At 50.6% G+C, this 26,067-nt stretch overlaps 9 protein-coding genes across 10 annotated transcripts; 5 read left to right on the forward strand and 4 right to left on the reverse strand.

Moving 5' to 3' along the window:
* The first annotated feature begins 311 nt into the window (after positions 1-311).
* Positions 312-4,401, forward strand: PV09_08639 (uncharacterized protein). Its single transcript, XM_016362565.1, has 2 exons — positions 312-1,052; positions 1,120-4,401. Exon 2 carries the CDS (start codon positions 1,300-1,302, stop codon positions 1,945-1,947), a length of 648 nt encoding a protein of 215 aa, XP_016209578.1. The 5' UTR covers positions 312-1,052; positions 1,120-1,299; the 3' UTR covers positions 1,948-4,401.
* On the reverse strand, positions 2,126-4,010 carry PV09_08640 (uncharacterized protein). Its single transcript, XM_016362566.1, has 2 exons — positions 2,919-4,010; positions 2,126-2,866 (listed from the first exon to the last, which is right to left on the reverse strand). Exons 1-2 carry the CDS (start codon positions 3,592-3,594, stop codon positions 2,385-2,387), a joined length of 1,158 nt encoding a protein of 385 aa, XP_016209579.1. The 5' UTR covers positions 3,595-4,010; the 3' UTR covers positions 2,126-2,384.
* A 212-nt stretch (positions 4,402-4,613) lies between the features above and the next one.
* Positions 4,614-6,482, forward strand: PV09_08641 (uncharacterized protein). Its single transcript, XM_016362567.1, has 4 exons — positions 4,614-4,800; positions 4,916-5,244; positions 5,336-5,921; positions 5,980-6,482. The coding sequence occupies exons 1-3, from the start codon at positions 4,786-4,788 to the stop codon at positions 5,499-5,501; spliced, it is 510 nt and encodes a 169-aa protein (XP_016209580.1). The 5' UTR covers positions 4,614-4,785; the 3' UTR covers positions 5,502-5,921; positions 5,980-6,482.
* Positions 6,483-7,008: 526 nt separating this feature from the next.
* Positions 7,009-9,773, forward strand: PV09_08642 (uncharacterized protein; the record flags this gene model as incomplete). Its single annotated transcript, XM_016362568.1, has 2 exons — positions 7,009-7,329; positions 7,379-9,773. The coding sequence occupies 2 exons, from the start codon at positions 7,009-7,011 to the stop codon at positions 8,828-8,830; spliced, it is 1,773 nt and encodes a 590-aa protein (XP_016209581.1). The 3' UTR covers positions 8,831-9,773.
* A 2,114-nt stretch (positions 9,774-11,887) lies between these two features.
* Positions 11,888-14,307, forward strand: PV09_08643. 2 transcript variants are annotated; one of them, XM_016362570.1, is made up of 3 exons: positions 11,888-13,010; positions 13,068-13,873; positions 13,931-14,307. In XM_016362570.1, the coding sequence occupies exons 1-2, from the start codon at positions 11,995-11,997 to the stop codon at positions 13,624-13,626; spliced, it is 1,575 nt and encodes a 524-aa protein (XP_016209583.1). In that variant the 5' UTR covers positions 11,888-11,994; the 3' UTR covers positions 13,627-13,873; positions 13,931-14,307. The 2 variants fall into 2 exon arrangements, with proteins under 2 accessions (XP_016209583.1, XP_016209582.1); XM_016362569.1 differs by having other exon boundaries at positions 13,068-14,307.
* A 961-nt stretch (positions 14,308-15,268) lies between these two features.
* On the forward strand, positions 15,269-17,144 carry PV09_08644 (uncharacterized protein; the record flags this gene model as incomplete). The annotated part of the gene is made up of 3 exons (XM_016362571.1): positions 15,269-15,769; positions 15,846-16,352; positions 16,407-17,144. 3 exons carry the CDS (start codon positions 15,269-15,271, stop codon positions 17,142-17,144), a joined length of 1,746 nt encoding a protein of 581 aa, XP_016209584.1.
* Positions 17,145-17,978: 834 nt separating this feature from the next.
* PV09_08645 (uncharacterized protein) lies at positions 17,979-21,493 on the reverse strand. Its single transcript, XM_016362572.1, has 3 exons — positions 19,894-21,493; positions 19,419-19,616; positions 17,979-19,349 (listed from the first exon to the last, which is right to left on the reverse strand). Exons 1-3 carry the CDS (start codon positions 21,029-21,031, stop codon positions 18,208-18,210), a joined length of 2,478 nt encoding a protein of 825 aa, XP_016209585.1. The 5' UTR covers positions 21,032-21,493; the 3' UTR covers positions 17,979-18,207.
* Positions 21,494-22,266: 773 nt separating this feature from the next.
* On the reverse strand, positions 22,267-23,584 carry PV09_08646 (uncharacterized protein). The gene is made up of 2 exons (XM_016362573.1): positions 23,007-23,584; positions 22,267-22,948 (listed from the first exon to the last, which is right to left on the reverse strand). Exons 1-2 carry the CDS (start codon positions 23,494-23,496, stop codon positions 22,476-22,478), a joined length of 963 nt encoding a protein of 320 aa, XP_016209586.1. The 5' UTR covers positions 23,497-23,584; the 3' UTR covers positions 22,267-22,475.
* Positions 23,585-24,102: 518 nt separating this feature from the next.
* On the reverse strand, positions 24,103-25,725 carry PV09_08647 (uncharacterized protein; the record flags this gene model as incomplete). The annotated part of the gene is made up of 5 exons (XM_016362574.1): positions 24,103-24,255; positions 24,309-24,611; positions 24,666-24,898; positions 24,964-25,082; positions 25,133-25,725. The coding sequence occupies 5 exons, from the start codon at positions 25,723-25,725 to the stop codon at positions 24,103-24,105; spliced, it is 1,401 nt and encodes a 466-aa protein (XP_016209587.1).
* Between the last annotated feature and the right edge of the window lie 342 nt (positions 25,726-26,067).

Consider the following 26,067-nt stretch of genomic DNA (forward strand, 5'->3'; position numbering starts at 1 on the left):
GAACGGTATTAGGGGATATTGTGGGATGGTGCACCATGCATACTCGGTAGACAGATACCAATTAGGTGTACTGCATCATGAAACCATGAAGCTCTACGGAGTACGGTCAAGAAAATGAGCCATTACGGATTATGCAGGACGACCCTTCGATCAAGCGATCTCCTCTAGCTTTGATGCCTTCGGTGCCTTGAGCATCTAAGGCAATAAGGCTGTAAGATCGGAGTTCACGGTCTGGAAAGCGCTCACGCCACTTCCATTGAAACAGCTAGTACGGCGACCCGAGTTTACGCCTTGTACTCGAAGTCATCATCAGTGATCCGAAGAGTGCTCTCCTAATTTTTTTTGTGTCTAGAAAGCACTAAACTGAGAGGATTTGCTTGTACAGCCACCAAGAATGACAATATATCAACTAAAAACTTCTCATGACATTCAAGGACTGAAGTTATGCCTCAAGGCGGGACTGGCTTGTTCCCGATAGATAACTTCAAGCAACATAACAGCTTGTCAACCAAAATACAGTGGATTAGAGCTCTAAAACGTTCATGCGTCACCTCGAGGACAACGCAGCGTGCCGGAGAGTCTATGGGGACAGCATATTTCAGAACTGATGTGAATATTAGCACAGCGTAGAACAAATCAGACTCTTCTCTGAGACACAGTCCGGACTGACAAGGAGGGTGTGTTAACTCCCTTGGGCAAGAAACCAGTCGGACAACTTAGAGGCAAAAGATTTTCACTTTCTCGAAACAATGGGATAAGTCTTCTACAACGGTGCAGCGTCGCTATGGCCCGAGGTCAGCTTTACGCTAAAAGTGCTTTCTTTTCGACGGTTATCCGTAATCATCAGGTGATATTCCACTTCGCGTTGTCGATTGTAGACAGCGGAGCAATCAATTCAACATATTTCAGGCGTACGTGCAAGCAAATACCAACGCTAGATGATAACGAGCCGATCAGATTCCGTGTCCGAACGCCAGAAGTCGGGTTGAGACAAGATGCACAGCCTATTGAACTGGGGATGAACGACTTGAGGGGTCGAAAAACAAAGTGGCGTGAGTTTCGTCGGTTGGCTTTTCCCTGCCTCGCTCGTGACCAACGCTCACACCATCCTACGAAAAGTAGTCAGCCAGACGCTCACAGTGACGGCTATACACATGTAGGTATGGCATTGAAGGAGAGTAATCGCTGCGTATATGATATAAGTTTGCGCACAATGCTCGATCCAATTTATCCTCGATATATTGACATCAAACATCCACATCATCGAGTCCAAATCAAACCCCCAGACAACGATACTACATGAGTACCTCTTCAACAAATATGACCGACGTGCATGCAAAAAACTCGAGCGTTGACCAGAGCGTGCTCAAACGGCAGCGCGAAGCGCTGGAGCATCAGCTCGAAAGCAACTGGAACGGACTGCTGATCAACGACTTTCTGAACTGCGACACCTCAGCAGCGAGCGATCTTTGGGCGGCTGAGCGCCGCGAGCTCGAGCGGCTATCGAACACGCCGCCGGCCCGTCTCGCCGACGTCGAAGTAGACAAGACGCCGCTGTCCCCGCGCGAGAAGCGGGAGCACGAGTTGGAGACGACAGGCAACGGACTGCTTGTCAACGACTACTTGAACTGCAACGCTTCGTCTGCGGAAGCCTTGTTTGAAAACGACCGTGAGGAGATGGCCTATGCCGAGAAGTCCTATGCCGAGAAGTCCTCCACGAGGTCGAAGAACGCGAATTGTCCGGAAGAAGAAAAAGATGAAGAAGAAAGAAGGGACGGCGCTGAACGCGCTCTCGAGCAAGCCTGGAACGGCCTGGTCGTCAATGACTGGCTGAACTGCGACAGTTCGGCAGTGGAGGAGCTTTGGGACGCAGAACGGGATCAGATCAGTCGGGCCTCGTCTCGTGGCAGGGCAGATCCGGAGGCCGGACTATCAGGTCAAAGATGAAAAGAGCGGTAATGTCCCATTTGTACCGTCAATGTTAGTAAAATTTAATATGACCGGCATGAGCACACAAAAGACTTTTTTGACGATTTGTCCTAATCTTGCAATCTGCATACTGTCTTGAGGCTTTGTCTTGCCCGGAAACGTCAACACGGTCTCCGGGCTGATTTGCGCTGGAAAATGAAAAAGTATGGACTTCATTACTATTATTATTGCTGCTCTGTCTCGCTTCAAGAGCATACTGATACACTGGCTCATGGTACGCCAAAGATGACAAACGCCACCCACCTACTCATCCAAATGATATGTGGCACAATGAGTTGCGTTGTGGTAAAAGGACATTCCTAGTTCAAAATACAGACGGTTCGAATCAAACATTTCGATCGGCATCCGGCACCTGACCGCGATAACGCTCTTTCCGCCTTAGGGTTTGGTCCAACTTAGCGTCCGGAGGCTCTCATGCCAGCATCCTCTTCGCCCTCGAGTTTCATGTGTTCTGGTTCGCTTATACCTTTCTGTGCGGCTAGCCACTTGCCGTTGGCAGCAATGGCCTGTCTCTCATATTTGCTCTTTATCTCGCCCTGCCACATGGTGCCCATGTACGCATCCCAAAATGTAAACCAGGGCTGACTAAAGTTGGTCTTGATACCCCAGCTCTGATGGTGGATGTCGTGGTAGGCGGCATTGTTGGATGACATGCGCTGGAATGGGTCCCACGGAAGCTTATAGCCGCAATGATCGTCGACGGTTTTGGCCGACGAGATGCCAAAGAAAATAATCGATTGGCGCGTGGAGAGTCCCATGACCAGATAGGCGACACCAGAGCCGAGCGTGTCGAGGAGGAAGCCTTCGACGGGATGATTGTATAGAGCGCCATATGCGTATGGCACGTAAAGACGGTGATGTCGTGAGTGGAAGGTAGCTGAAAAGAGCTAAGCAAAGACGCTGCAACAGGTTGGGAGGTAAAGACTTACTGTACAACCACTTGTTGAGATGCATGGCACGGTGCCAGAAGTACTGCCAGGTGTCGAGGACGATCATGGCACCAAGTAGCTGCAGGCCGGGAATGACGACGTAGTACAAGGCCTTTGCTACCCAGATTTCCCATGCCGCAAAGGCCGGCGCCAGAGTAAGCTCGCCGTTGATGAGAGCTGTCTGCATAGGGTACTTGCCGCCGGCCACGACGCTTGCCAAGATCGGTGCCGAAACCTGCCAGTTCTTACTTAAGGCCGCAGCGTTGATGCCAACCATTCCAAGAATCGAAGGCACAGCCTTCTCCAGGACGCGAATCCTCCTAGCCCAAACGGCGATGTCGTACTCTTCCCGGCCGTACATAGGTTCGGGATCAAAGTAGGACAGGGCAATGCCAGCCAGAGTTTCAATTATCTGCTGTATAATGACGTCGCGAAAGACATCCCACCTCGAGGCATGGTTGCGCATCAGCAGCTCCTGCGGTGTATGAAGGCGATACTGCGGCCACACGTCGTAAACATCGATTATGTGGAAGAAGATGGACAGGACCCAATAGGTTACGATCGGTGCAGCGAGAGACAAGGTAAGATCCGAGGCCCACGGGACCAGAGGAGGCAGAGGCTTGAGCTCGTACTCGGGCAGTGGCGGCAGGGAGTCGACGGTGAAGTTGGAGGCCATCGCTTCGAAGAGGAGAGAAATGAAAAGGGGGACCCAAGTGTGCGAGAGATCTGGAGGGAGAGAGAAGGAACGAGAAAGTTATACGTTCAAGGTACGGCGGACGTGTGCAGCTTGTCCAGACGTGCCGAGCTGAGCTGATCGGCCGCAGTCAAAATCAAGAGCGTCAAGCAAGCCGACTACGTTCTGCGCTAAGGGGAGGCGAGGAATGCCGCGCATTCGACTGCGCGCCAGGAAGGTGATTGAAGAGTCCAGCACCAAGCAAGAAAGCAACAGCTGGCACAGTGTTGATACAAAAAAGCGACAAGGAGCGAACAACGGTGGGAGTCGAGTGTGTACAATGGAGATACAAGAAGTTGGAGGTGGTGTGAGGAGAGAAAATATTAAATTGGCAGATGTTCTGGACGCGCTGATGGAGAGATGAATGCGGCTTCGGACGAGCCGGACGGATCCAAAGTTGCGCCACTTTTAAGTTCCAGCGATTCTACGTCAGCACAGCGAGCTACACTGGTCCCGTACGTGCCCTGCAGCACGGCAGCTGGGCGGGCTTTTTGATTGTCATCGACACTAGTATGAAATACAGTTTATCTGATCGACTGGCGCTCTGGGGCGGGCGCACGACGAATTATGCTTGCGTTCCCAGTCGTGGCTCGCCCCAGGGAAGGGCAGAGAGACGGAGCGAGGCCAGCGTAAAGCACAGCACGAGAATGCGTATTCGTAGTACTGGATTTGCTGGGGCTCGAGACTCACAGGAAGGAAGGAGCGTTCGTTGCCTTACCAACGTGCCTTTTGCTGCCTGACCAAAGATGCCTGACCAGCCCGATCCACCGATCGGCATGTGCATGTTTATGCCTGAGGTTTTGATTTGTTGCCTCAGAGTGCCGAAAGTGCCTGATCATGCCAGACCATGCCTGAACATGCCTGAGCCCGCTCGCGGTGTCAGGCAATGAGGCTGCAATACACGTGCCCCGCCACCAGCAAATGTGCGTGGGCGGGGCCGTCGACTCGTAGCAAAAAAGATTCGAGAACGATTTCTGTGTGGATTTCGAGCATCAAATTTCGCCTTCTCCTTCTTCCTCAGGTCACACTCTCGCCCTCGCAAGCCAGCTCCTCACCGCCCGCCTCCCCCTTTACTCTTTACCTCATCTTGCACAAGCCCGTAGTCCCTCTCGTTTTCTTTCACCACCCTTCAGCATGATCATTTACAAGGTGCGCTCAATTTTTTTTCTGACTTCTGCGTCTCCGCTACCCCACCTTGCCTGTCTCTTCCTTCACGACAACGTTGCCAACATGAATCAACGCTGACTTAGCCCGCGCAACGCAGGACATCCTCACCGACGACGAGATCATCTCTGACGTCTTCGATCTCAAGGAGGTCGACGGTGCCGTCTATGAGGCCGATTGCAAGACCATCAAGGTTGGCGGTGAAACCTTCGACACGGGTGCCAACGCTTCTGCCGAAGAAGCCGATGAGGGTACCGACGACCAGGTCGAGACAAAGATTGATGTCGTCTACTCGTTCCGCTTGCAGCCTACAAACTTCGACAAGAAAGGTTACCTCGCATATCTCAAAGGCTACATGAAGTCGGTCAAGGAAAAGCTGAAGGAGAATGGTGCCGACGAATCTGAGATTGCTGCATTCGAGAAGGGCGCGTAAGTAAACCTCTTTTCACCTCTTGCCGACTCCTACCCGACGTCTTTTGCTGCTTCTCTTGGGACGCATGGATGGTAACCCTCTCGACAGACAAGCCTATGCCAAGAAGGTTGTTGCCTCGTTCAAGGACTGGGAGTTCTACACCGGCGAGAGCATGAATCCAGATGGCATGGTTGTTTTGCTCAACTATCGTGAGGACGGCATCACCCCCTATGTTGCCGTCTGGAAGCACGGTCTTACCCAGATGAAAGTCTAAAGCTGATGGCGGCGTGGTCGGGACTTGAAACCTGGGAAGATGACGAAGATATGCACTTGACCACCACTAAGTCGGTTGTTTCCTCCGACGAGTTACATGCGGGGCGTAGAGATAGAACTGTATCGCCTGTTGCGCGCTCGAATATGAAACGTGGAAATGCATGTCTTCCATTTCCTCTTTTAACCCTTCAAGTAAGCACATCCCGAACATGTTCCAGTCAAGCAACCATCGAACTGTTTTTCCTCGAAGATCCGTGATTCACACATTCAACTCTTGCTTTTTATCCGCATGCCTCATATTGATCTGCTCCTCTAAAGGCTTGATCGTCAACCCTCCCGATTCACGAAATTGTTCTCTTCCTCCAATCTTCTCGTGCCCACATAATTTGTTGAAAAAATTTTGCCGGAGAGGTGTTTACATGTGAGCAAAACTCTGTAATCTCTCCGTAACACTCAGTTTGACGTATAGTTTTCGATAGGATCGATTGGACAGTTCAAAAAGCCCTCTCCGCTCTCTTTTGATATTGATTAGAGGAAGAACCCGATAAATTTCCCATGAGCATGTTCTTGAGGCATATTGATCCAAATTTTTTTCTTGGACTCGGATGTGAGCATTGCCATTTGACAACGACCAAAGTCGAAATACAAGCGCAAGTGAATTACCTTCTCCGTCGCCAAATGGACTGTACTTGAGACCGCAAGCGTGGCGGGACTACAGTAAAAGGCAAAGGCAGGTATGGAACCCCACTTTGTTGTTCAGGCTGGCTTCAAACTCCCCAACAATAATTCTGTCCCTTCATGAAGCAGTAACAAGATCGTTTTCGCTTGCAGAAGCACTACCAGCTCCCATCGACTGCTGGCAACGTAGGAAGACTAGAATGAGCAAATTTCCCACTCCTTGTCTTCAATTCTGGCACTTCTTCTCTTTGATTATTTGTTCTAGTACGTTGCAACGTGTGCCAAGGAGAGGACGATGAGATTAGCATAGTTAATCAGACATCGCTCCGTAAGCTCAATGGAAACAGCATAAAAATGTGAAAACAATGTTTAAGGATCCGAATCTCTGCCCCCAAAGGAAACGTTTCCAATGGGCATGAAAGTATAGACTGGCTTGCCTGATCACAAGAAGAAGGAAATAAAGTCGTGAGCACATTGACTCCGACCTCGAGTGAGAAAGCCGTGAATAATCAGGATATTTGGCTACAAACTATGATTTCGCAACGAACAAATGACACGGAATACACAAGATGGGTTGGATCACATCGGCATATCTCATGGAGATGCGACCAGAGCAAAAAGCACACCGAAGGAACGGTTCGTAATTCTTCTCACTCTTGATTCCAAAATCCGAGACTTTTCTGCACACAAGGACGCTCCTTTCCATATCCTATGCTAGGCATCTTGCCTTTGTATGTCTACTAGTACCCTCACACTGCAATTTGATTGAATTCAGGTGCTTTTTCTCTCGACTGTCGTTGGAATCGAATACACGCTGTTGAAAGGTCTGCATGCTGAGTCAGCAAAAGTGGCGCCAAGTCCAGGCTTTGCGCAAACTCCACGACGGGCACTCAGCTACGAATGTACGCCAGCTTGGTCTGGAGCGTCTAGACGACAAGAAGATAGATGTGATGTCGCTCTATCATGAAGCAAGCACTATTCTGACAAACGAGAATAGACAAGGTGGATCACTCAAATCTCGCGTCTTTGGCAGCCGGAATTTGAAGAACCCTCCCGCCAAAGTTTATGCGCTCTTGGTACAATCGCTGAAATGGTCCCCAATACTGAAGGATGTAATCGATCGCAGCCAGATTCTAAGCCATGAGAGAAAGGTAAGATCAAATTTTCTGTTCTATATGCGTATGACCGACCATCTTGCAGCTTTCTCCGGCTTTAGCTGTACTCCTGGTGCACGACCTTCTCGTCTCGAGTAGTGGCATTGCCGCGCCACGAAATCACCCCCTTCGTGTAGCAATTGAGAGACATAAGGTCCGGCTATCAGCAGAATTCACAAGATGCCGGATTCGACATGGGTTTGGGACAATAGAAGCATTTCGGAAACACGTTGAAAGCCAAATTCATGGCGCTAACCAACCCGTGACCGGCTCATATCCTCATCCTAGATGGGTTCGTGTGAATTCGCTCCGCACAACGCTTGAGACTCAACTTGGGACGGCTTTCCATGGCTATCGACGTGTTGAAACTCTTTCCGAGATTCAACAAGCATCACCACGCGAGAAAGTACTCTATGTCGATCACACCGTCCCGGACTTATTAGCACTGGCTCCGGGACATGATATGACGCAGATTGAATCATATCGGAAAGGAGAGCTCATTATCCAGGACAAGGCGTCCTGCTTTCCTGCGTACCTTTTGAACCCTGCAACATGCAACGGCGATATTATCGATACGTGTGCCGCCCCAGGAAATAAAACTACGCACTTGGCAGCGCTGCTATATCAAACCGCTGGCCGTGGTAACGCTCGCAAAATTTTTGCATTTGAGCGCAACTCTCAACGCAGTCGGGTGTTGCAGACGATGGTTGCTCGAGCAGGTGGCGACAAGTTAATCACAGTTTTTGGCAGCAAGGATTTCTTAAGCGTGGACTTGGATGATCCGGGATTGAAAGACGTAGGTTCTCTGCTACTCGACCCGAGCTGTTCTGGCACGGGCATTGTAGGTCGAGATGATGAACCAACGATGCATCTACCCACTTCGTGCAAGAACTCAAATGTCAGGAAGACAGCCAAGAACCGAAAGGATGCTCTTGCTACTCCCAACTCACTTTCAGTACATATCGATGATGATGACGTTGGTGATGATGCTGAGGAAAGCGAACTGGTCACGGATGATGTATCTCTTAAAGAAAGACTCCGCGCACTGTCGGCGTTCCAACTACAGCTCGTCTTACGAGCAATGCAATTTCCTCGGGCCTCACGTATCACCTATTCGACATGCAGTATACATTCTGAAGAAAATGAGCTGGTTGTTTTGAGAGCTCTTACGTCGACGATTGCAGTGGAGCGGGGATGGCAAATTATGCGGCGCGATGAACAGCCTGCTGGTCTACGAGAATGGCATGTCAGAGGAGATGTGGACTCTTGTCTTGGCTTTGATTCGGGCCTGTCAAAAACAGCTGCAGCCGAGATAGCAGATGCTTGTATCCGGTGCGAGAAAGGAACCAAGGATGGGACAATGGGATTCTTCGTTGCCGGATTTGTGCGCTGCCGAGGGAGTATCACTTCAGGAGAACAAAGGGGAGTGAATCCGACGGAAGCCGATCGTCAACATGATTGCGAAGAGTGGACAGGTTTCAGCGATGCAGAAAACTGAGCAGGACTAATAACATCATTCCGGTCGACATTCTAGATAACGGAATCTAACACGACAAAAAAATGAATCCTCTTTCTCCCTCACACGCAAACAATTCGACAGAACGAATGGGGATGCACAGTTGTGCCGTAGGACCGCATGTCGCCGGGTTGTGATCTTCTCCCTCTTCCCCGCTCCGCAATTCTTTGTCCGCATGATGCCGCGCAACGCTCGTCTAGACTGGATCAGCTTTAGTCTTTGAGCGGATCTTCCGACGATGCTGCTTGAATCATGCCCAAGAGGTGATCGATCTCGCCTAATGGCTCCGAGGACACTATTCCCGTTCCAGAGGCCGAAAGAGTCTAGGCAGACGGACTGAGCACGAGGACGCAGGCCTGAAACCATCTGAGCGATGATAAATCTCCTTCTCTGTCGATACGGAATACAGCTGCACAAAGCCACCTTTTGTCAGCAACGGATTCTCAAAAAACGGACGTAGCGTTCAAAACGTGGCATTGGAAATGTCATGGCGGCTTTCACAGTGTGAAATCAAAACAGCATGCACTGGGAGCAAAGTCCACTTGATATTGCAATCTCTTAGCGTGCCCTATAGACGTAACACAAGGCGCTCAAGGCGCACGGTGCGATCAAACGATTCTGGGGCAGTAAAAGAATGCGTACGTATCAGCGGCGCGAGGCTGAAGAACCTGAAGACTTTATCTGCACGTATAATTGATCTCGGCTGTATGTTTGTGGAAAGGGAAGAAAAAAAAGAAAATATAAATATAAATATAAAAGTCAAAGCAATTGTGCGGAACCAGAGGTTCGTAGAATCCGCACTGTTCAGACAGGTTCGGTCTGAACCATAAAAAAAACCACAAGCGTGGTTGGTCAAAGTGTACATTTACCGAATGTAATTAGGCCGTAGGTTTTTATCCAAATTTAAGAGGACAACAGTACGTAATTACTTCTTATCCGCTAAAGATAATTGCCGATACCGTTGCTACCATAAACTCTTCGACCTCACGGAGGAGTTGTCAAGCATGCGTCAGATTCGTGTAGCGGTGGAGTTTTTGGGGATAGACCTGCCAGTAGAGGAACTACGAGATTTGCTTAGACGCATTAACACGTGCTTTCATTGATGCGAAAGCCCAAGGTCAATCCCATTATCGTTGTTTTTTGTACAGTCTTACATTTTCAGTGCAGAGGGATAGCTAGCACACGTCCAAGCATTCTCTTTGCTTGTTCAATGGTTTACCCCGTGCCAATGAGCTCCGCTCGGCATATCATTCTGCAACATCTTCTCTCTTCTTTGCGTGAGTCAACTTGGTTCACATTAGATAACACAACAGTCACAGATATGACTGAATGAAAGAAGCAGAAAAAGTGAACTTTCCTTCATTTCTTTCGAGGCTATGAATTCACCTGCTTGCGACCTTGCGGGACGTGGGTTTTGCAATCTCATCAAGCCTTGTGAAATTGCTTGAAAAAGATGATTTGCACACCCTCCAATTACACCGCAAGACTGGATCTTGCGTAGGCATCACACACGTTGACTGGAAAATGTCAAGGATAATGCAGCCGATCAATTTGTGACCTCTGCGTGAGAGTCATGTACCTGTAGCACAAGCACAGAGTGTCAGAGGTGTAAAACGACGCCCCAACTGAGGGGGGGAGATGGTGGTATTTTTGTGCGCTTCATCTCCACATCATCCAGCCAGCAAGGAAGCACCCTTTGACTGTGACGCACGATCAGAGATGTCAACTTACTGTCAGCCAACGAGCATGAAGTAATAATCGGCAGCGCTATGTTTCTCAAAGAACGCTTTGAGCGCAAAACTAATCTCGCAAAAGGGAGTGGCGGACGCCGCGGAGGCAGGTCAAGGACCAGGACCATGGTTATACTTCAGAATTCAGTAAGACTCAAGTTAGTCCACAGGCGGCCACGTGGAGGACCTGCATCAGATCGCAAAACAACCTTACGCGCTTCCGTGGCTCGGTATCATCTTAGCCGTAACCAGCCGTAACCAAGGGCTTAGCCGGCGTGACGAAAGGATTGTTGTTGAAATTGCTCCTAGATCGAGCTGTGATCAATGCCACAGGACCATACAAGGGCCACCCGTGCTTCTCTCCACCTTTGCAACGGCCTTGCAGTGTGCTTCCTCAGACGCAGAGCGAGGTTGCCAACGTCGACGTAGAAGGCCGGCACGAGAACGTCCACATGGACTATCTTTCACACATCCCACGACGAAGGCACAGGTCGAAAGAAGATCTCGCCTGTTCTGCGCTTGGCAAACCCTGCTTCTTGAAGTGGACTAATCACTGCCGTGATGAGAACGAGAGAGCGCTTTTAGGCGAGCACTGGCCTGGATCACTGCATCCGCAAGCCGCCGAAGTTCAAAGATGGGCAGTGGCGCGCGCTAGTCTCATTGTCATCATCGTCATCCATTGGGGCGGAACCCGTCTGCGGTTAGCCGCCTGGTCATGCCGCTGTATAGCCTATATCCACTCTTGACGGCACAGCCTGCCCGGGGCCCCGATGCCCCTCGTTGAAAGGCAACATGCAGCGCTGAGAAACTGAGAATACGAGGGCTGCCAGCCATGATCAGCAGCCCCTGGGACGTCGGTGGTGCAGCCAATAAGTCTAATAGGTGATGCCGCGAGTTTGGTGGTCAACAAGACTGCGCAGAGAGCACTGGATAGGACCAGCAGAGCGTGCCTTCACGGTGGGATCTGGGCAGTGGGCGCGTCGAGAGTCTGCATGGTTGACTCTCCTCGCGCCCTGGTCGGACCAGCGGATCCCAGCACACAACGTGCAAATGCTCTGCACCGTGTGTCTCAGCAGTGCTGTGGCCCAATGGGACGCAGGAGGAGCGCAGTTGAAGTCCGCCTTCTTGACGGCAGCGGACCAGCAGTGCTGCGGTTTCATGAGCAAGACTACGACTCGGTAACGAAGCACTAATGCCCCGGTTTCTCCCCGCACGCACGAACAAAGTCTGGGAACAAGGGTCCAGGTCCGTCAGTCGCTTGGCGCCTCGCACGCCCAAGCTTATCCGCAGCAGCGCCGGCCGATCTGATGACGAACGAGTTCATTTCCCCAGACTCCGGAGAACCATCCATCCTCCTTTCACGTCCTATCCTCTTTTCACTCGCTGCAGCAGCTCGACGTCTTCGGCAAAATCGCTATGGCGACGAGAGCGCGACGCAACACGACCACGGAAAATCCAACACCGGCCGCAACGGCGGTGAGCCCGCCCCCAGATGCGGACGACGGCAAAAATGCCGACACTGCCACTTCGCGGAGGATGCGAAAACGAGAACTGGACAGGCGTTGCCAGCGGATCGCTCGCGAAAGGACTAAGAACCGGATCGCCTACCTAGAAGGCCTAGTCGAGGACTTCAGAAAGCAAGATTCCACCGGGCAGGTCGCCACGTTGATGAAACAGCTGTCAGACATGGCAAAGGAGCGCGACACTCTGGTTAAGACGCTGCAGAGCATCCAAAACTCCATCCAGAGCCACCAAAATATCCTGAGCGGAACCCAGCAAGGCATCGGGCCTTGTGGACCCGGAATCAATCGGGCGAACTCCTCACCGGACACGGAGCCAATTCACAAGGTCGAATCGCCCGACGGCGACGTGCAATACCTGCATTCTGTGGAGCGCCCGCATCCCGAGAGTCAAGTCACAATCCGACCCGCCCCGCCTTTGGACGAGCCATTTGTCAACGACAGTATGAACGGCCTGATCGACGATCCGATCTTTCCTCGAGCCGATGCTGACGAGGAATGTGAGTGCTGTTCACAAGCAGCCACGGCCAGCTACGGCTCCACGATAAACATGTGGAGGTATGCAAACGAGGTTCTAACAAGACCTTGCCAGTTGTCACGTGACGAGAATGAGCTTGAGGATGCCATTGCGGAGGATACCCCGGTCCGCGCTCTGATAGAGGGTTGGGACGCAGTCGCAAGGAGATACGGAGGAAAGCTGCCTGCTTCCTGGACGAAGCTTCGGAAGATTGACGAGGTTATTTTTGGCAGATGTGATCCGCGAGAACGCCTCGCCATCATGAGGGTAATGCATACGTTACTGCGGTATCATACAGTAAGAACCATCGAAAAGAGGGAAAAGGTTCCACCCTGGTATCTGCAAAGACCGTCGCAGAGCATGGCTCACTCTTACGCCATAGATTTTTTCGCATGGTAAGGCCTTCCATCCCCAAAAGTAAGAACTCGACGTGAGCAGGCTAACGTTGACAGGCCTGGGCTTCGTGAACGGTTCGTGTTCCATCAGCATCGATACTGTGGCAACATATTCTGGCACCTTTTTTGCAATTCGCTGAAGATCAACTGGCCATACGAGTTCCGCGACTGCTACACTCGAAACCTGGAGACTGGCGAATACAAAATCTCGGACTCGTTCGACAGCCGAATAAGCGACATCAATGCCTGGACCATGCGGCCGGACATTTTCAAGCGATGGCCCGAGTTTTACGCCGACTTTCCGCGCAGTGCAGACCACATCCCAATGCATGTGACTGTTCGCATGCAACCAGCGGCCAACACCCAACAGGTTCCGCCACAAAAGCTGCTCGAGGCCCCAAGAGTACATGATCGAACGCAAAGTGTGCCCGAAAACGTCAACGAGAGCGACTCCAGCGCCGAAGAGCAGCCGCAGATGGCCTACTGGGATCCGTTGCAGGCCGCTATCATCGATGCCTCGTACTCCGCTCTCCCAGGTAAAGGTCTTGTTGACCTTCTCGGACAAGGTCACTATGCCGATTTTGGCGGACGGGTTGGACACGACTTCTCCTTTTGAAGTTTCGATGTCTCGTCAGCCCGTGGCCATTTCCCCTTCACTTTTTGTATCCAGATTGACTTTGCAAGTCAACTAGGGCTAACAAGTTTTTATTATCCCTTCTTTTTGCACTAGAAACGCCATAAAAAGATTCTTGGAAACGACGGGTTCAACTTTACGTTTGTGTGCATTAGCGAGGTTTTTGAGGATCTAGTGGCTTTGAACTGTCACTACCGCTAATGATGATATGGGAAGCGCAGTCTAAAATGTAAGCTAAGAAATTCAGTTCTACACGTAGGAACTAATTAATACCAAATTTTTCAAGAGAAAAAAAAAATCTGAGTGTCTAAATTCTTCCAAGCTCATAGTTTCAGCGTAGTGGTTTCCATGCGTGCTGGTTCTCGCTCAATTTGTATCTGCAGCAAACACGGCGATGCGGCGCCCTAGTCACAAGCGATGATAGTGGGCTTGAAAGGTCAAAACTTGGTGTTTTTGTCTACCAAGTCTAGTTTGAACAATGAAGTTGATGTAAATACTTGTTTCCCATCGTCCACACCACTGCAGGACTTCTGCGCTCTCTACCAGGCGCAAATCTGGGAGACGATGATACATGCCAAAGTTCCTTTCCACTTCCATTCCTGCAGACCTTAGAAGAACGGATCTCTCGTTCATTGGAGAAAACAAATTGTCCAACATATCGAACGCCGTCGTATGTTTCCAGCTCTCAAAGGTCCGGTAACTAGCACAAGCCAAAAAAAATGGAAATGCGCGAAAAACGAGATTCCTCCGAGGGCATAAGACGAGTCAAGATTTGTTATTGAAACCGGCTACCTGGCTTCATCTCCATCAGGAGAGAGTACAGATACACTCTGCAAGTCCTAGTTGAAACGAGTAAGGGGTCTTGCGTCATGACAAAACTCCGATTTCTATCACGGCCAGCCAAAACAAAGCTGCCGGTCCAATTCCCCTCATGTCTCTTTCGGATCGATTTCTACGGACCAATAGGCGCTGGCACAATGAAGAACCCAGACTTTGGAAGTATGTGTTTTTTTTTTTTTTTTTTTTTTTCCTCTTTAGATCCGTGAGTCAGATTTATCGCGTGAAGACGTTGATCCTGAATCGCTTTGAACGAACTGCGCTTTGGCATGGAGAGCATTTTCCGCTAGCCTTGCCAGCACGCCTTGGGGCTGAATCTATCTCCACTCGAGGACCCGTGGGGAAGGCTTGGAGAGATCTCCCAGGCTGATGGGGTTGAAGTGGATATGCGGGGGTTAGCCTCACAGCCAAGTTTGTCGGAGCCATTAACCGCATCAAAGGAGTTTGTTTTCCGTTGGCTTTCTTGAATTCCCAGATCGCATTCGCCAGCGCAGGAACCGAGACATGTTATCTCTCGATGTTCGATTCCATGCTTTCAGCGGCTAGATATTTTCCTGTTCCAGCACTAGTGAACGAAGAATAAGGCCTTGCCCCTCTCCCATTGGCAGTGTTCGCACAATATGCTCTTGGGAGGCTTTAGATCAATGAAGTGTATGGTTCAAAGCACGATTGTACAGGCAGTGGTCTTCCAGGTGTAGAGTATATATGGATACATGTTTGTGCCCATGATTCTCCCCCCTCCTTCCATCTTTACACGTTTCTCCATCTCTGTCGCGATCTCGTCGCAATGGGCTCATCAAAAGATCTTGAGAAATCCGGTGTCGAGCAGACGGATGTCATATATGCTGACGATCATCACCATCACGACAGCAGACTTGCCGATGGCGAGCCTGATACCACAATAGATACTACCTGGAAAACATGGATCGCCATCTTTTTGCTTTCCTCCTCCATCGGCATCTCCTTCTGGCCTGTGCCTACCACGTCTCCCATGATTTCTGTCCTCGCCGCTCAGTTCGGTGATACTCAATCAAGTGCTTGGTTTGTGTCGTCTTTCACAACCGGTTGCGCTCTTGGTTTCTTGATTTCCGGTACAAACTCTGATCTCTTTGGCCGTCGTATCATCGTCCTCGTTGGAAATGCCCTTTCCGCTGTTGGATCCATCGTCTGTGCGACCTCACATCGATCAGACCAGTTCATTGCGGGCATGGCCATTCTGGGTTTCTCGTCCGGTATGAGCCAACTGGGTCTCATCGGCGTTCCCGAACTGATGCCGAACAAGTATCGTGTAAGAACCTGATGATTCCACCGCCGAACGTGGATAGCCTCCACACTTGAACATCTCATCGCTAACAATTTGGAAGCACGTTGGAATCGTCATTTCGGACGGCGTTTTGTTTCCAATTCTCATCTGCGGACCCATCATAGGAAGATATGCCATCAAGGATGCAACCAGCCGCAACTGGCAATGGGTCTACTGGGCCTCGTTTATTTGCATGGTCATTAATTTCGTTGGCATATACTTCTGTTATGTCCCTCCCAAACACCCGCGTGGTGTGCCCTGGAAGCAGGCCATCGCAGGATTGGATTACGTCGGCGCGCTTCTTGTCACCGGCGGTGTCGCTTTGACTCTCATCGGCATAGTCTACACAACGTACCGCAATGCCAGTTCCGCCATTGTTCTCGGTCCACTGTGCTCCGGTATTGGCCTCTTGGTGCTGTTTGGTATTTGGGAGAATGTCTCAAGTGTGCCTTACAAGCTCTGTCCGCCACAGATATTTTCCTATCACTGGGGAAGGTCCTTCACAGTCCCTTTCATGTTTGGGGCCGTTATCACGATGTACTATTATTCAGCCGGCATTGCTTGGCCTGTAAGTTTTAAAAGCCTGACGTCCACAGACGTTTTTCAAGCTAAGGATTAACAGACTATGATATCCGTGTTTTACACCACCCCGACCTCCCCGGTTAGCGAGTCGCTCATTCTCACTCTACCTTCGAATCTAGGCCTTGTCGGTGGAGCGCTCATATTTGCTTGTACCGGGCATCACATTGGACACTGGAAGCTCACATTGATCATTTCATTCGCACTCGCCGTCGTCTTCGGAGGTCTTCTCGCGCTCGTCACCCCATACAACAAGAGCCTGATGATTGGTATGATCTTTTGCCAGCAGTTCTTCTTTGGCTGGGCACAATACGAAGCCGTTGCCTTTGTTCAGCTTGGTGTAGAGCAGCTCGATCTTGGCGCCTCCGGCGGTCTTGCTGGTGTTGCTCGTTTCGGTGGCGGCTCGCTCGCCGTCGCGGTGTATACTAGCGTACTGACAAACAGTCAGTCGAAAAAAGCTCTCGATCTCGTGGTCAAGGCGGGCATGGAAAATGGACTCACAAAGGCCGCTGCTACTCAGCTTCTCTCGGCCCTATCTCTTGGAGCTCAAGCCATCGCTGCAGTGCCTGGTATCAACCCGAACGCCATTGCCGCAGCGAGCGTAGCATTCATGGAAAGCTATGCGTACGGACTAAAGATGATGGCCTTGGCATCTCTCGGGTTTGGAGGATTCGGACTGGTGTTGTGTTTGCTCTGCGAGGACATCGGTCCTAAGATGAACAACAAGACAAACGTGTTCCTCGAAAATGACATTAATGCGGAAAAGAATGACTTCCACTGAGCGAAATGCAAAATGTAATGTTAGCCTAGATTATATTTGCTGCTTGTCCACGAGAGGAGTTTCGATCGAGATGAGAGTACTCCTTTCCGTGCTATGAAGAAAGTAGTCGCAACTATGTCTACAACTTTGCGACTGCCTACTTCACGGTCTAGGTAGCAAAAAAGGCCGAAAGAATTGCACTCTATCTTCGATGTCAGACGCCAAGATCAAGGGCTGTACAGCATCATGTGTTATGGTCACCAAACTGCGGAACGGCGTTCATATCGTAAGTTATAGGGTGACCCTATCATTAATAGTGGTCATGAAGCAATGCTTCAACGAGGAAGAATCCACGCTTGTACGCGCGCGAGAGATATTAGCTGCTCAAGTCTCCAACATGGGCATATGCACAGCCGTATGTGGTGTGTATTTTCGACTGCTTGATTTCCGAGCGCGGCACGAATAGTGCAGTAGAAAGGGCAATCAAAATTGGGCTAGATCTTGCAGCGTCTGAGGAAGATAATACCGCTATTGAGAGGGGTAGGCTATGGAGCAGATTTTGTCTAGTAAAATCTCGGATTAGTCCCGTCGTTCTCCGAAAGCCACGACGTCTGCGATTTCCAGTAGATTGCATGTGGTAACATCGAGCTCAACGCACAAAATTAAATCGAAAGGGTCGATTAGGTAAGTAGAATCAGACGAAACCACGCTATCATTGAGATCCATTACTAGGATTGTGTATTGTTTACGTGAGCCTGAAGGCCACCTAGTTTCAGAAAGGAAATGCATATTATTTTGAGAGCTTTCCTGTTGAGAACATATTGGTTTTGGATATGTCCTTTTTGTAAATCTAAAATTCTCACGCAAAAAGTCTCAGGTTCCTCAGTCAATGAACATGGTATCTACTATTTCTCATTCAGTCCATTTTCTAAATTGAGCAGCCACTGCGCTCTCTTATTTTGGTATCCGATACGCTTCCAAATGCAAACACAGCTCCGGTCGTCAATGAAGCATATCCAATGGCGTATCTGTAACTCCTCACCCCCTCCCCAACCTCATCTGTGTGTTGAAAAGTCACGTTTTTTCACACCAAGAAATCTCTTGCCCTGTTGCGATACATCTCTCTCGTATACCCTTCAAGGCGCACTGCGCAGAGCACGACCTCAACTTTGCTCTGGCCGGCCTCGAGATCTTGACTTGGTCCAACACGTAGCCGCCACTGCCCCCTTTGAATATGCCATTCCATCTCTTTGTTTAGCGCTCTTTCTCGTTTCCACTTTTGCACCTTGGGTAACTTTGATAAAGCACACGTCTCTGCCATATTCTCGTCATTGTCATCCCACTCTACCTCATCACCATCAAGGACAACAAAGGCATCACGATCAACGCTGAAGCGGACACGATCACCACTTACTCCAGAGTTGGCAGGGCTGACAGGCTGTGCTGCGATGCCTCCACCAGATTGCATCATCATAAACCCTAAGGGTACCATGGCAGGAAGATTTAGTTTCGTTGCTACCACACCGAACAGGCTGGCAACCCGAGCCTTGGTTTGACCATAAAAAGAGGCTCGCATGGAAGCCATGTCGAGACGCGTCGATTCTTCTGATGATAGCTCGACAACAAGATAATGAGCCGCATCGTCCACGTAGGGGCGCTGGTATGTCACCCAGCCAATGGGAACTGAGTCTTCTTTGTCGACTTCAGAACCTAACTCGTCCGGTTGTTGCATCATGGGGAATTTGGGGCACGATGATGGCATTTTCCCTTTCTGAAGGAAGCCTACACCAGATTGGCGAATATCTTCGAGACGTACCACGATCTCACTACGACCGCGTAGTACGTTGTGTGATATTTTGCAAGGAATCAGTCGTTGTTCGACTCCCTTCAGATGAAAGTAGCGGGCGTCTCGGAGTAGTTCGGCGCGGTGGCTTTCATCTCGAATCTTGACGTCGTAACCCTGCAGAATACGTAGTAAATCTGCAAAGACGTCTCCCGATCGGTTAGCAACAGATGGTGGCAAGATTGAAGGCGGTCTGAGCAGCATCTGGCGATCCAGACCGGGGAAAACTTCCGAGGGAGTAGTAAAAAAGTGTGCAAATCCAAGAGAGAAGAAGTTCGGGCTATCGCCTGGGGAGGAGAACAGGTCGCGGGGGATTTGGAAGTGTCGATCACCCACTTGAACAAAGATTTCGGATTTGAAAAGTTGTTGGGTCAGGCGTGGTACTGTTTAGACACGCACGATGTTAGATATTTACGGGAAGTCAACTTGCAGGTAAAGGATCGAAAACCTACATGAGTAGAACTGTGCATCGGCGAACAGCCGCACAAAATGTTCCTCGTCACGTGGCTTCACATAGTAGCCCTGCAAATGCAAGGCGATGTCGCTGAAGGTTTTAGGATCTCGGTCAATGTACAAAGTTTTAACCTGGCTAGCCCGTCCGCCGGTTTGTATCAACTGTTCGCCGAAGTAGTGGGAGAAATAAGAAGGCGCTGAGGAGGAAAGTGCGTTAGTGGTGTCTGTTTCTCATCTTCAAACAAGTTTCTACACGATGCATGGTCATTGGAGAAAAAATGACAACGGAAATGGCATTTAGTGAGAAGAAGGACGAAGAAATAGTATTGGTGGCGGCGGTGATGAGATCGGTGAAGGATGGATAGAGACTAACATCGGATAGACACGGCAGGATGTGCGACTATCCAGAACAAGCGTGTAGGCAAGAGGCAAAGACGGAAGCGCAGCAAGAATGAGAGAAAGGAACAAACCTACAATCAGAAGAGATGGATGCACCCGACAAACGAAACAATTCTGAGCCGATCTGGATTGGGAAAACCTTTCCCGCCGGTAACGTCGTTGTGAAATGATGGGCAACCTCTGCTATTCTTCGTGTCTCATGAGAGTCTGACTGTTCGATCTTTGGAACCGACGTTCTCGCCGTCGGCGCTGACGAACTCTGCACTTGTCCTGGGCCAGGCGCAAATAACGCCGTGCTTATTGGCCTTGCCTCGTCCTCTTCCTCCGCTTCATCGCCATCGTCGTCAGCTTCCGAATCATGCTTGAATTGCATTGTCCGCCTCTTCACTGCCCGAGTCGAGCCTGCCTCTGTCGTTCCGAACGACATCTCGGACTTATGCTGGACGTTATGCTCTGGTGCCACAGACGAAGATCCCGAGACCGATGTCAAGCCAGAATCGACTCCTTCCCTCGATTGCAAATCCGCTTTCCTTTTCTGCCCTGCTCTCGTGCTCATTGTTGACATTTCTTGAGTACTGGTCGAAAGATCGGCGTAAGTCTTTGAACGCTTTGTAATGACGACACTGTTGTCAGGAGCGGCCCCGCTAACCACCTCTTTCTGGCCACCTTGAATGCTCACGCTCCTTGCAGAGATTGGCACGGGGTTTACAAAATCGTGTTGGGACAACGAGTGCGTTTGAAGCTGGATCTGAAGCTCGCCTTGAGGCTCGAAATATTTACCAAATCCACCTCCGGTCTGCGCGCGGGATGGACTCGGCGAACGCAGCACCAATGGCCCTCCCGGAGGAAACCCGTAACCTGGCAATTGCCCCAAGTCAACAGTCTGTGTATCCACAATGGTCGGCGGGTCCGTAAGGATGGCCAAATTCTGCGGCTGTTGGTGCAGACGAAGCACTTGAGGTTGTGATGCGTGAAGAAAGTGCCAAGCCTCGCCAAAGGCGTGATTTTCATCAGCCAAGGCGGAGTGGTTGAACGAAGGCAGAGACAGCGACTGCAAAACCTTGCTCTCCGAGCCAGTATGGCTCGAACAGCGGAGAGAGCATGCTCTAGTGCAGGACGAGTGCGAAGTCGACACCCTGAGAGCGCGGGAGGGCCGTCCGGGCTGCACCGAATGCGGATAGGTTGAGTTTCTGCCCTTCGGCGAATTGATCATCAATCCCGTGTGTGCGTGCGCGGAGGAATAGACGAAGAAATGGACGGCAGAACAAGACTTCTTGGCTTCTTCCCTTCACTACTCTTCTGGCACTATTTAGGTTGCTAATTCTCAAGATCGAACAGCAACGACAGACAAGCTTACGCAGGATGGCAATTGTCTCCGCTGACTGATCACCTTTGCGTGACCGTAGGATTGAGTCTTGCTGGGTTACTTTGAATGCGGAAAGGTCCTGATTACGTGAGCAAGGACTAGCTGAATAAGTCAACAGGTCAACTTAAGCTACGGTAAGTTAGTCAATTTGGTGTAATTTATTATAGTGCAAGCATATTCCAGACGCCGTTCAAACTCTGATTAACCCTCCGAGGTAGAGAAATAGTGAGAGACTGAAGAGAGCGCAATCTTAACAAACTCAAAGTTCCCATGATCTTTTACTTCCTAAGATTTGGAAATTGAGATTGGAAAATCATGGGATAGGAAGCAGCAGCAGCAGCAGCAGCAGCAGCAGCAGCAGTAGTAGTAGTAGTAGTAGCAGCAGAAGTAGGAGCTGCTGGGGCGCTGAGGACGATCCTACAACAGTCTGGCAACCTTCCGATGCGCGAAATGTTTCTTGAATACGGCTGTCTGAACAGAATCGAACGCCTACAGACCAGAATTAGCTTTGCCTTGTTGAACATGACAGACGTGAACCTGGCATACTTGTCTTTACCAATCCAGAAGTTTGAACGTTCACCGCTTGCACTTTGCATGAGATTTCTTGTTTTTCGAGTGCAAAACCGCGCGTGCAGCGCTTCGAGATGAGTGTGTGTTATCGTGAGTCCTTGTCCTTTTCAACGGAGCGAGTGAGAGCGGGAGGGAGGGTGCTTGGCTATTTCGGCACCGAAGCATACGTCTGTACAGCAATCTGAGAACAGACGATGCTCACGGAACTTATGCACGGCTACCCGGTGCTACATCAGACTTTTGGAGCCTCAAGGATGACAAAGATCAATGCATGAGCTTGTCTAATCTAGTTACGAAATGTCGTGCATTGCTTACGCGACAGCCATGGCTGGTGCGTATCCAGCCCTGAAGGACCCACTCAAAATCCCATCATAAGGGGGGGAACTCCAATTCTACCGAGTCCAAGTGGATAGGATGGCTGCCCTTGAGATTGTAAGCGTAACTCACGGGGCGAGAAGCGAGATACCGGTAAGAAATTACTTAAGAAAGGAACAGAACGGCAATAACGTAGCCACAAAACGTAGACGTGTTGTTTTCCTTGCGCCTCGTGGCAAAAAATACATAAATATGACGAGGAAGTGGAAAAAAATCTCGGCTCAAAAAAATTTGAAAACTCTTCAAGTCTTTGAAGTCTTTGGCACTAGATCGGCAAGGATCTATCTTGTCAAAAAGCTTGGAACACGCAGGTACGACATTCGAAAGGGAACCAAAATTAATGTGTTTAGCGCCAGTAGTAACTGTACATGTCCAGCCCAATGAACTCGTCCGTATACTTTCCAGGCTCGCCCGCGCCTCCTGCTCCCGCGCATACGATGAGAGGCAGGAAGTGCTCTGCGCCGTGTAACGGGTGCATCTCGAAGGCGCCAGGAAAGTCCCTCCACTTACTCAGCAGTTCGCCGCGCTTCTCGACATCCGGTTCGGAGACGGCTTCGGTGATGGCCTTGTTCCAGGCGGCGTTGCGCGCCTGAAAGGCCGGGTCGGAAGAGATGCCGCTGAACATGAGCCGCAGATTGTGGAAGGAAGCAAAACCCGAGCCGATGATGGCCACGTTCGAGTCGCGGAGCTTCGACAGCGCCTGTCCCATCCTGTAATGCTCGGACGCGTCTTCCGACGAGAGCACCGACATCTGGACGATGGGAACGTTGGCGCTGGGGTTGATGAGCAACATGGGGATGAAGACGCCATGATCCCAGCCTGATGACCGTAAGCAGCTACATTCGGATACGTTCATGTAGAATGAGAGACCAAATACCTCTTTCGGAGTCGAACACTGGCTCAAATCCTGCGCTCGACAGCGCGTCTCCAATCTCCTTTGCAACGTCGGGACTTCCCATTGCGTCGTACTTCAACCTGTAGGACTCTGGCGGAAATCCGCCATAGTCGTAGTACAACTTGTGCTTGATCCCGTTGGATATGGTGGGTCGCCTTTCGGACCAATGCGCCGTCACGATCACAATGGCCCGTGGTTGCTCATCTGTGTTGAGCCGCAAGATCTCCGGCACGCGGGTCTTCAGAGACCTGATGATCTCTTTGTGTGCCGGGTCGCCCAACACAGGCATAGGACCTCCTCCATGTGACAGAGAAATCACCGCTCCACGCGTCATGTTGGGAGCAAAGAGGAAAGGTTGTTGTGAGTTTTGCACGATCGGAGCCGCTGACCAAGAACTAGTCGCTGCAAGTTTCGTGGCCCAAAAAAGTGGCAGTGTGAATGTCGATGCCGCGGCCAGCCTGCTTATCTGCATACTAGATCTCTGGCGTACGCGCGAGCAAGGTTATAGGGAAGCATCTTCCATCAATCCTCCTCGTCGTGCGGATAACACTAATGTTGCCGTGTTGACAAAGCGTGGATTAAAAATCGTGCGGACACGATTCCGCACGGGATCGGATACGCACACATGCCGAAGACGCGGGCTTCGAGCGCTTTCTAAATCTACGAATGTCGATTTGGGAGAACTTTGATCATCAAACCGGTAGCCTGTTGTATGCCTATTTTTAAGGGCACGGGTGATTACAAATGCAGAGAGACTTTGATGCTGACACTGCCGTAACGAAGCCACGACACAGAGTTGCAAGGAATGGCACAGGTACGCGTACCTTTGATTCAAGCCGATCTTGATTTATATTTCCTGAATTTATATATATATATATATATAACTTAAACCCAATGGAATTATACAACTGGACAATCCACATAATAAGAAATATATAAGTCTAGCACTTGTAGGAGATTCTTAAAGCTAAATTGGAAATGACTCTGCCAGGCGGTTGAATACGTATCCAGGTGCTCCTCGGGACACCAGCAGCAACTTAGAATCGAAGAGAATGGTACGATCACTATGTCTCGAATATTACGACCGTCGTTTCTCTGCGAGTGCCTCTGCGTCGCAGTGCACACCGTACAATTCCCATGCTCGGGCAATGTCCAGGTCCTCACTCCCATCCGATGCGGAATAAAGTAGCTCGTTTCCATCCGCATCGCACGTGTCTACGACGTACTCGGTCTTAATCTGTCTGTGAGAAAATCGTCCACAAAGAGTCGGGCATGTACACGTACCTTTCCCAGGGTGAGTTTGATAAGACCTTCGACGACAACCTCGGGCCTGTACGCCCTGAGCGCGCCGCCTTTGATCGAGGCGACGATGTTTTGAGCTACGACACGTGCCTGACAGAAGGCTGCGCGCCCCATTCTCGGCCCGCCGCTGTCTGCAACGTCGCCTAAAGCAAACACATGAGGCATCTCGGGATCTGCAAGTTGAAGGCTTGGTGTGACCAAGATTCGGCCAGTCTTGCTGGAGATTGAACGCGGGGAAACGTTCGAGACAATGGATGCGTTAGGTGACTGTCCTGTGCAAGGAATCTGATGTACAATCAGCGAAATTTCTTGTATTGGTCCCAGGCTGTAAAAACTTACTACCAAGTCAAAGCACTCAGTCCTTCCGTCCTTGAACACGAGCTGCTGCATGCCACCGTATTGGCTCGGCTCGCAGATCTCCGGTCTAGCATTCAGAATCACCTCGATACCAAGCCGTCGAGTCGCTTGTGACGCGTGTTCCCTCAGCTTGACGCCGAATCCCGGCAGCAAACAATCTCGCGAGCTCACCAGGGTCACCGTTTTCTCTGGGTAATAAGCCTTGATATCGGTAGCTGCATGTCGTTTCTATCATTAGCAGGCCTCCTGATCACATCTCCCAGAAAAATGCCAAGCAAACGCTCTTCTTTTCCGACGTCGTTCATCTGAATCAAGCTCGAATCTCCTTCGTCGGCGACGATGACAACGACGACGACGACATTGACATTTGTGCTCGACCCCTGCAAGGAATGCCACTTACTATGCAACTGTCAGGCAGGATTCAGTGCGAGGTTCGGAAGCAGACTTACCCCATCTCCACGCCAACGGCTCCCGCACCCACCACGGCGATCTTGCCGGCCCTCTTTATCGAGCTCTGCGCTCTTTTCAACTGTTCGCACGCCGCGTCTGTGCCGGTGACGTCGAGCCGCGCCGGAAACGGCTGCTTCGCCCCGGTGGCGACGACGCAATAGGCGAACTCGATCTCCTCGCCGCCGGACAGCAAAAGCTTGTTCCTCTCGAGCCTTTCGGCCGTCGCGTGCTTTCTCTCGTACGCCCCGGGCGTGGCCATGTTCTCCAGCCCCGTGTAGGGGATGAACGCGGTCCGCTCCTTGCCCTTCATGACAGAGAAGCGAGGGAAATTGAAGACGTAGTGCATGTGCTCGTTTCTCTCGACGAGCACGACCCTGTACCCGGTCGGCAGACTCGTCACGAGCTGCTGAGCCACAAAGAAGCCGGCGAAGCTTCCCCCGACGACAACGACGTTCTTCGCATCCGGCGCAGCCGTGTAGGTAAGGCGATGAATGGTTGCGCCCACCTTTTGCAAGAAGCGGTGGCTGAGCATGGGAAGGAGGAAGCGGAGGAGCTTCGCGTACATGCGGAACTTGTCCGAGAGAAGCGCCATGGCGAGACAAAACGAGAGTTCAAGAGCCAAAAAAAGGGGGATGACTAAAAGCCAAAGAGTCCTTGTGCTCTTACGACTTGCCTTTCGCAAAACATCTGCAAATCTGCAAAGCGGGTAAGAAGACGAGGCGGAGAGGAAGGCTGATGATCGATAAGATGATCTGATAAGATTTTGCACCGATATCGCACGCGGGGGATGCGGAGTCGCCGGAGATTCCGCGGACGAGAGCCTCTCTTGGCCGACCGCTGAGCATCGAATCAATTCTGATATGTTCCTCGTGCAAGTAAACCGACCCATTTGTCTTTTTTTTTTTTTTTTTTTTTTTTTTTTTTTTTTTTTTTT

This window comes from Verruconis gallopava (assembly GCF_000836295.1).
Source record: "Verruconis gallopava strain CBS 43764 unplaced genomic scaffold supercont1.44, whole genome shotgun sequence".
NCBI lineage: Eukaryota > Fungi > Ascomycota > Dothideomycetes > Venturiales > Sympoventuriaceae > Verruconis > Verruconis gallopava.

Bases quoted from the DNA above. Each gene is read 5' to 3' on its own strand.
- PV09_08639 (XM_016362565.1), top strand. From the start codon at position 1,300: ATGAGTACCTCTTCAACAAATATGACCGACGTGCATGCAAAAAACTCG.
- PV09_08640 (XM_016362566.1), bottom strand. From the start codon at position 3,594: ATGGCCTCCAACTTCACCGTCGACTCCCTGCCGCCACTGCCCGAGTAC. The intron at 2,867-2,918 runs GTAAGTCTTTAC...AGCTCTTTTCAG, and splicing joins TCTCAACAAGTGGTTGTACA to CTACCTTCCACTCACGACAT.
- PV09_08641 (XM_016362567.1), top strand. The intron at 5,245-5,335 runs GTAAGTAAACCT...CCCTCTCGACAG, and splicing joins GCTGCATTCGAGAAGGGCGC to ACAAGCCTATGCCAAGAAGG.
- PV09_08643 (XM_016362569.1), top strand. From the start codon at position 11,995: ATGGCGACGAGAGCGCGACGCAACACGACCACGGAAAATCCAACACCG. The intron at 13,011-13,067 runs GTAAGGCCTTCC...TAACGTTGACAG, and splicing joins GCCATAGATTTTTTCGCATG to GCCTGGGCTTCGTGAACGGT.
- PV09_08645 (XM_016362572.1), bottom strand. From the start codon at position 21,031: ATGATCAATTCGCCGAAGGGCAGAAACTCAACCTATCCGCATTCGGTG. The intron at 19,617-19,893 runs GTAGGTTTGTTC...TTTCCTCCTCAG, and splicing joins TGCATCCATCTCTTCTGATT to CGCCTTCTTATTTCTCCCAC. The intron at 19,350-19,418 runs GTAGGTTTTCGA...GTGTCTAAACAG, and splicing joins CGATGCACAGTTCTACTCAT to TACCACGCCTGACCCAACAA.
- PV09_08646 (XM_016362573.1), bottom strand. From the start codon at position 23,496: ATGCAGATAAGCAGGCTGGCCGCGGCATCGACATTCACACTGCCACTT. The intron at 22,949-23,006 runs GTATTTGGTCTC...TACGGTCATCAG, and splicing joins AGTGTTCGACTCCGAAAGAG to GCTGGGATCATGGCGTCTTC.